Source organism: Hoplias malabaricus, chromosome 4 (assembly GCF_029633855.1).
Source record: "Hoplias malabaricus isolate fHopMal1 chromosome 4, fHopMal1.hap1, whole genome shotgun sequence".
Classification (NCBI taxonomy): Eukaryota; Metazoa; Chordata; class Actinopteri; order Characiformes; family Erythrinidae; genus Hoplias; species Hoplias malabaricus.
The window spans coordinates 25,734,954-25,743,439 of NC_089803.1; the positions used below are offsets into that span (position 1 = coordinate 25,734,954).

Here is an 8,486-nt window from a genome sequence, read left to right on the forward strand (position 1 = left end):
TATCTATGATGCATCATAAAGAGAGCTCAGATCTTGAATACAGCAAATCTTCAACAATTGGTATCTTCAACTCCCAAACAATTAAAAGTACAATTAAAAGAAAAGGTGATGTGACCCAGTTTATATTTAACTACGTTTGTCGTTAAAAGCACTGAAAATGTTTCCTTTGTCCTTTTATCTGTTAAAGTTTACTGTATTTAAAAAAAATGTCCCAAATTTTATGAAAAGGGGGTTTGTAAAGAATTTGACTGCCAGCAATATAACCTTGTACTACAGACCTCAATGTCAAACAACAGAACTAGAGACCATGGTAAAAGGGCTGCATGGTTCAGCAAGTGCAAGTCATAAAGGTCTTTGAATATCTGATTATTGCTGTTCAGATCTGTACATTTCTTTACAAAAACTAGTCATAATGAAGCAAGAATCAATAAGTTTAAAATGAATGACAATGCAGCTGAATGAAAGGAGCAGTGAATGATTTATGATATTGTCCTACAAACCTACAGGACTTCCTGCTCACTGTAACTGATGGATGATATGAGGGCAAAGAGGGGAGGTTTAATGTCTTCGTAATGGGGCTTCCAGTAACTCAGATCATTGATAATTTATGACATCTTCAGATGAAGTAATGTCCTTTAGATCCAGTAGGGGCGCCATTCTAACATGACGTGATCCTTTTTGGAAAAAGTCCACCCTGCTTCTCAATTTTGTACTGAAAACCAGACACCAGTCTTATACTGATATACAGCACCCCAGTCTTATACTGAAAACTAGTATAACTTTAAACAAACAATGATGTTCACTTTACACACGTTTTATTAATGGGTGAACTCAGATAAACTACATGGATATTGCACACTCCTATTATGTTGGGTTTAAGTAATTAGTCAGGTCTGTATAACCTGTTCAGTGCGCCTGCATTAAATCACATCCTGTAAATTAAAAATCAAACAAATTTACAAGGTTTCAGAACAATACAATCAACAAATCTTCATGACTGCGCATGGTTGACATGGATACGTTTTTGAAAATAGTCTTAGAATGGATTTTGGCTGCAGTGTGTATTATTTTATTATGATAATTTAATTGGTATGGAATGAAGCCGTTATTATGACAACTTGTTAGAAGAAGCCTTATTTATAAAGGTTTATGAAGATTTACATCAGCTGACATAAAAGGTTGCTATGAAAATTACACACATCATCAAATCAATGTAGCTGTATCACACATCAAAGTTGACAAGGTACAAGCTATTTGTATAGTAATATAACTTTGTATTTCACTGTCAGCGTGAATGTAGAGCACTGGATATTAAAAAACAAAAAAACATTTAGGGCATCAGGAGATCAGCTTTTATTTCCCACAAACAATAGCAGCTGCCTGCACTGAGTAATGGCCACTGCTGTGCTCTGTGATCGATGATATTGCCAGGTAGACTTAGCATAATTCAATCAAACCAATTCAATTCAGACCCTGATAATTCCTCAGCATCCTTCTCAGTGCACTCAGCTTGTAAGTGATCTACCATCGAAGACACGATGTGCTGTGTGAAAATCAATAAAGCAGGTAGATATCACAGGAAATGAAGGCGGGTATGATCAGCAATAGTGAGTTCCATCTCTTGAATGAATCTCTCTTCTGAGCTGGTTCTTTGCAATAATTCTTGAGTCCATTCACAAGTCCAACTGACACAACCTCTGCAGCATCAACACCCTGTTGCCAATGCTAAGGTTCAATTTCAAAAAGTAATTCTTAGGGACTTTAAATCCCTATGTTATAGCCATGTTATTTCTGGAAGCTAAGTGTTCACCTGCTCCTCAGGTGATTTGCTGCAAATGGAGGTGGTGGTCTGGCTGAAACATCACTGGAGCCCTTCCAGAAATCAATGAATGATTGGCTCAAATGTGGCCCACATCTGCAGTTCTCTTATAGCCCACATTTTGCCTTGAATTATCCCATAGACACGGGGAGTATTTTGCTTAAACTTAGCCACTGTTCCACCTTATCTTGGGCAGATACCAGGATTGTTGTGGAGCATATCTCAGATCTGGCCCACACAACATGTGCCAAAACCCAAGTCAAACCCTGCTCATGATAGTTGGTCCACGTTTAGCCCACACAACACTTGCCACTTGGATTTATAGCTCATAGCTGAGCTGTACATGCTAGAAATTTGGTACTGATTAGCCCGAAATGTATCTGCTATCTGGGTTGTCATCAAAGGTTGCTGCGTTCATCTGTTTATAGGTCGATTAGCACCTGCAGTACATACACTTTATTGTTGTGTCTTCTAGGCATCCTTAGTGGCTTACTATTAACCAAAACTAAGTGGGGTAGTGCTCCTAAGTGGCACTGCCATTGTACCAGGGAAGGTGGCCCTTTGTTGGTGAGAACTGCCATCACCATCTTCAGTCTGCTATCCAACCCTGTTGTAAGGTCAGTGCACTGCTGGCTGGGTCCACCACTCTGAGACCAGCCGTAATATCCAGCACATTTGGGATGGATACAATCATGCTTAAAATATCATTCACATCTATTAGTTATTTAATCCCATGAAACCAAACCATAAACCATTACACTGTAATATTTAAGATTAAGCCTCGTTTTTGGAAACATGCATAATCACTTCTCACTATTTCTGTATACATTCATCCTTTCCTTTTCGGAAATAAAAAGATTTCTGAACCAAGTTAATGTTAAACAACGGACTTTAGACGAACTTCCTACCAGTAGGCAGGGATTCTCTACTCTAACAGTGTGGACTCAACAGCTAATATGTAAAAGTGTAATGAAAATGAACCACCGAATCAGTGAAATTATGTGGTGAATTTGGTGAATCTGTTTCCCGTTGTCAGGGATTAGGAATACACGGTAACGCGGAGTACAGGTGAACAATGTGAGGACACCGTACATTTAAAGACTTCAACGTTCCTTTCTCTCACCTCAGCACGAAAGTGAACAGCTGAATCGACGAGGCTATAAGAATCGGTTCAGCTAAATGAGCTATGCGCCTGCGCATATTGCCTGCGGTGTGAGAAGGTAGGCGGAGTAAAATAGGCAGGGGGCGGGGCTTTCTATATAATACTCCTCTCTGAGAACTTTTTTGCCTGTCGCCTGATTTTTGGGACAGCTTCACCTCACACACACACACACACACGCGCGCGCGCACACACACACATTTACAATATCTCCACAGCGGCATCTGAGGAAACTACCTGCAACGTCTTTACCAAATAAAACCGTGTGTGTGCTCGCGCCTTTCCTTTTTGTAATATTTTTGTACTTCGAACAACACTGACATGGAGGAGCAGCAAAAATACAGCTACCATTCTGTTTGCCACACCTGCTGGAGAACAGAGAGTGACAGAAATAAGGTAAACCCTTGGAGCACTTTGTCAGCAACTGATGACTTGGGTTTGTGGGGCGGGTGGGTAGAACAGAAGAAAGTCTAACAGTGTGCCGTGCTTTGTAAAGGCTTCTAGTGGAACTCACCAGATGTTAACCAGAGCATGAACACATACGTTGCAGTTAGGACTTATGCGCATGCTGAGGCAGATCCTGTGCATGGCTACAGCTGTCTCTGATGCAAGACTATGGAGGACTAGTGTATTTACGCTCGCTGTCATGTGCACCACGCTCGGTGCGTCTCTTCTCTGAAGTCCGAGGCTTTGTGACTCAGGAGACCCCACTCGTCACGAGGGGGCGACAGCACTTTGGCTGAAGTAGACATGGAGCATTGGGAATTATATGCTGAGTCTGGACCCAGAGCAAGCTCAGTTATTGAGTAGTTAGCAACTTGTTGAGTGTTGTGTAAGAGAGGCCCGAGGAGATAAAATCCCATCTTTGCACCCAGCACTAGGTCGTCCTTCTTTTTTTTTTTTTGTGGCGGAGCACCGTGGAGGTAACTGTCCATGTTGTGAGGGGTCTACATTTGGGCATGGGATTCTGTATCATTTCTAGGGCTTGTGTTAAGTGTTTGGCATTTTCTGTGAAATACGAAACGAGACTGATTATTGTGCAAGGTTCATTTTGATGAGTTATATTCTGGTGCAGAAGTTTGGACAGATGACGTGTTGATTTCTTTACAGAAACACTTTACTGATTCTAACTTAGTGTATGTTTTTTATAACAAATGCACTGTATCTGTTTACCTGTTGAGTTTAACATACTGAAGAAAAAAACCCATAATATATAATTTGGTTTGTACAAAAGCATGCATTCTGAATGTGTTTCATTTGTGTTGAACAGATTAAGCTCAAAGGAAGAACGTGCTCCTTTAAATTGGAAGAATGTCACATATAAACGTGTCCCCTGTAAAGGACGCGCTAACTTTCTTTTTACTTTTTACTTCAGAAATTCAACAGAACATGTAATCTGAGTAGGGGGGGGGTATTCAAACTTTTGCATACGCCCGTTCGATTGGCTGTCACTCTTAACGGCCAGGCCTCCGCTTTTCAAAAGAATGGTCTAAAGAAATGCAAGTTTTCTGGAGTGGAATCCAGCTGGGCCAGCGCTAAATGCTCTGCAAATGGGCATATCATGGCCATTCACTACTTCACGCTCTCTGCAGTCGGCTGCTGCTGTGCGCTCTGGCTTTGTCGCTCTGCGTCTTCGAGGTGGCCGCGGCAGAGACGTTATGCGGCGGGGAGCTGGTGGACGCGCTGCAGTTCGTGTGCGAGGACAGAGGCTTCTATTTCAGTGAGTAAAGCTTCTCGGCCATGGGCTTTCTGTTTCTGTGCTGGAAAGCTACAGCTCTCGAGAGTGTCTGCACGCGCGCCTGCATGTGTGTTTGCGCGCGCGCGTGTGTGTGTGTGTGGAATAGAGGCCTAGCCATGAAGAGAGATAGAAAAACAGAGTGAGAGAGATTGAGAGACGTAAGGAAAACGTGAGAGATTTTTCTTTTTTTTTTTGAGGAACACATCCAAATCCACACACAACTGGAATGCCCTTTGATCTTTCCTATCAATACATTTGGGGAACCAACATGGAAACACAAGATTTGTCCTGACAACTGCAATATGCAGATAGACACCAACCGAAACAGTGATAGGAAATTTAAACTCTTATTTTGGGTCTTCTGTAGATGCTGGGCTCTAAGTCTCGGAGTCTCCTGTGTTAGGGGCTGCGTGCTGACAGTGCGCATTCCCTCTTTCTCCCTCCATATCTCTGAATGCATATGAAAGGGGACGCACACAGTTAAGGCGCGCTGTGCTAAATGAGCCACAATGGCCTGTTTGTTTACTCTCACATTCCGGCAGGGAAAGTAATAGTACCCAAGTGGCATTCCATTCACCTCGCCAGAAATGTTCCCAGGCTGCAAGTTGTTTGTCTCCTTACGTAGAGGATGGAGTAGACCCATGACAGCTCTGTTACCATTGTTTTGATGTGAAAACACCATACCGTGACAATTACAGACAGCCTGGCCATTTGTTGCTTATTTTCAAGTTAATATATGTTTCTTCATTAGCTGTCACTAAGCTCCTCCTTATCCTTTCACTTTTGGTGCTCAGAGGAGGTCAATAGCGTAACTTTAAAAAAAAATTGTCATTTTTCTCCCACAAGCATCGACAAACAGACAAGGCCTTTGTGTTCTTTTGGCCACAGAGGCCTAACTGCCCAAAGAGATCATTATCCAATTTAGGACAGCACAGATTTCCCCCCTCCCCCAGTTCCACTTGCCCTCAATCATGTTTCCCATCATACAGTCAAATCTTGTCTGTCGTGGTTTTTTTTTTTTTTTTTTTTTAAAGTTTGGACGCTCAATTTTAAAGTAATTGCCTCTTGTTTGTCACTTTTCACTTCTTCCCTTTTCTTTTTTTCTTCTACATTCTCTTCTTCCCTTTGACGCTTGCATTTCTCCTCCATCTTCCTCCCCTCTCCTGCCCTTCGTTGCACTCTCACCCACTCTCTCTCTCTCTCTTTGCTGAGTTAGCGAGAGACAAGGTCAAAGTATATCCAGCCCTTTTAATATTTACTCATCCCAAGTCTCTTGGCTTTCAACCGGTCTCTTTTCTTCCTGAGTTCTACAGCGTCTGACCTCTGTTTGTGGGAACAATGTACAAATTCATGGAAATGTCTCTGAAAGCCAAACAGATCAATTATGCATCCTAGCAGGGTTAAACCTGTTCAAACAAAGATGAAGAAGACTCTCAGCCCTTTGTGTTCATTGGATTTCACCACTGTTTCACTACCAGCATTCAAATTTTGAATCAGAAAGGTCTCGTGATCGCAGCAGTGAGCTATAAGGCCTGTATATCCACAGGGCCCGTACATTCCACCCACCAACTCAAACTTTACTCTGTATTTCTCCACAGGTAGACCAATAAGCAGGTCAAACAGCCGACGTGCTCAGAACCGTGGAATCGTAGAGGAGTGCTGCTTTAGGAGCTGTGACCTTCAGCTGTTGGAACAATACTGCGCTAAGCCCGCTAAGTCAGAGAGGGACGTTTCAGCCACTTCCCTTCAGGTCATACCCGTGATGCCAGCATTAAAACAGGTACGTAATCCACCACCATGGAAAACAGCACCACATGGCCGCCCTATCAAATTGACCATCTAAAATTCAGTGTGTTTCTGCAGAAACCGCCTGTCCTCTCATGTGGGACAAAAGAAAAATATAAACAAGTGTAGTGAAATTGGTCGCTGTAAGCAAGTATTCCCTGAAAAGGGCTGACCTAGTGGAAAACGAGAAGAGAGTTGGAATAGAGGTCACTCGCAGGTTTCTTCAAGCAGGTAGTTTACCTCTGATGAAAAGACTATAATTACACACAAGTCTCCTTTTTCTGTAAAACAATAAGGATTAGCCCACTGTTTTATGGAACTACAGTGGGATATGGTACAATTAAGGCCAGCATAACTGAGCATAGAGTGACAGAACAAAACAGGCTCTTAAAAAAGCATTTTTTTATCTTTTCTGTCACACAGTGGGAGCTTTCATCTTGGTATCTTTTGTTTAACATGTTTGTATTGGGGCAGACAGTGGTTTGAAGGCTTGCCTTGGAGTACTGGTTTGAACAGACTTGTTAACAGTCTTGTATATTGGGGAAAAGTAGAATTTAGATAGGCTAATGTTTTGGCTAACACAACTTTGTCAGGGGCAAAACTGCTGAGCTCTTGCTTTGAAGCTTTGGTGTACTGTTATAAAACAACTAAAAGCCACGTGTTGTGTTTGCTATTGTTTATTAAAGAAATAGAGAATAGAAGCTGACGAGTGTTGACAAGTATTTTCTAAATAGAAATAAACCTTGAATTTGCACATTCATTGATGTCTCCCTCCAGGATGTCTCAAGAAAGCATGTGACCGTGAAATATTCCAAATACGACCAGTGGCAACGGAGGGCTGCCCAGCGACTACGGAGGGGTATCCCAGCCATCTTGCGAAGGAAGTTCAGGCGGCAGGCAGAAAAGAACAAGGCCCAGGAGCAGGCCGACTCCCACAAGCCTCTCCTCTCGCTTCCCAGCAAGCTCCCTCCTGTATGGCATCCCACAGAAGACTACGTCAGCCAGAAGTGAATCCAGGATAGTTTGCACAGAGTTGGAAAAAAGAAAAGACTAGGGGATCATAGCTTTGTATCTGACGTCATTTCTGTGGCAGTCTTCTATATCCCTGCATCCCTCCTCCCACACAAATTTTCGCACTCTTCCAGTCTTTACTCTTGCTGTTTCATTCACCACCACAAAAGGCACATCACAAATGAGACTGAAAAAAAAGGAATGAAGATAGCGTTTTGACTAACTGCAATTTTTTAGGTGGACCCTAAAAATAAGGAAGAGGAGCAAAGGAAGAAAAGATAAAGAAAGAGATATGTGACTTGCAAAAGTCAAAAGGACACCGCTGCAGAAAGTGGTTTTGTCAGTTTTGGAGGACATCAGAACTGCTAGCATGAAAAAAGAAAGAATCGCATTCCACAGCATTCTCCCAAGACAGAAATATCTCTCAGTTAATCCATATTCTTTTTAGTTACTTTGCACCGCTAACTATAAAGGGACATCCACACTGTAAGGAATTGTTTTGTAAAATTAGATTCCTGTTCCAGCACCTTCTAATCACAAACAAAAACGCAGAGAAGAGTCTGCAAATTGCACATTGCCACGGATTACGTCAAAGTTCTTGTTGAGAAAAATAAAAAAGGCACTATTTTTTTATGAACAATGAACGTGTAGCTCAAAAAAATGTCATGGTGCTAGCTTTGTGAATGGACTCAAAGAAAAGGAGGTTGAAAAGCACGTTTTTTTTCTTTTTTTTCTTTTTTTTCTTTTTTTTTCTTTTTTTTTTAAATAATTATTAAACTTTCCGTTTTAAGGAAAGTGTGACTTTTACAAGGAGGAAAAAGAGCATATGGACTGCGGCAGTGTGCATGTAGGGGCTGGCACCATGTGCAGATGCAGTGTGGGAATGATGCATGGCGTTAAATCATGCAGCAGTCACGCCGTGTGCCCTGCTGCCGCTGCTGTTTCTGTGCTCAGTGGACGGAGCAGTGTGGGGA

The 8,486-nt window shown here is 42.1% G+C and overlaps 1 protein-coding gene across 1 annotated transcript; it reads left to right on the forward strand.

Annotated features, from left to right (window-relative positions):
• The first annotated feature begins 3,128 nt into the window (after window positions 1-3,128).
• igf2b (insulin-like growth factor 2b) lies at window positions 3,129-8,267 on the forward strand. Its single transcript, XM_066666827.1, has 5 exons — window positions 3,129-3,394; window positions 3,860-3,862; window positions 4,571-4,698; window positions 6,315-6,496; window positions 7,279-8,267. Exons 1-5 carry the CDS (start codon window positions 3,300-3,302, stop codon window positions 7,510-7,512), a joined length of 642 nt encoding a protein of 213 aa, XP_066522924.1. The 5' UTR covers window positions 3,129-3,299; the 3' UTR covers window positions 7,513-8,267.
• Window positions 8,268-8,486: the final 219 nt, after the last annotated feature.

Coding starts and splice junctions, on each gene's coding strand:
- igf2b (XM_066666827.1), top strand. CDS start 3,300: ATGGAGGAGCAGCAAAAATACAGCTACCATTCTGTTTGCCACACCTGC. Junction 4,699..6,314: donor GGACAGAGGCTTCTATTTCA/GTGAGTAAAGCT, acceptor ATTTCTCCACAG/GTAGACCAATAAGCAGGTCA. Junction 6,497..7,278: donor TGATGCCAGCATTAAAACAG/GTACGTAATCCA, acceptor GTCTCCCTCCAG/GATGTCTCAAGAAAGCATGT.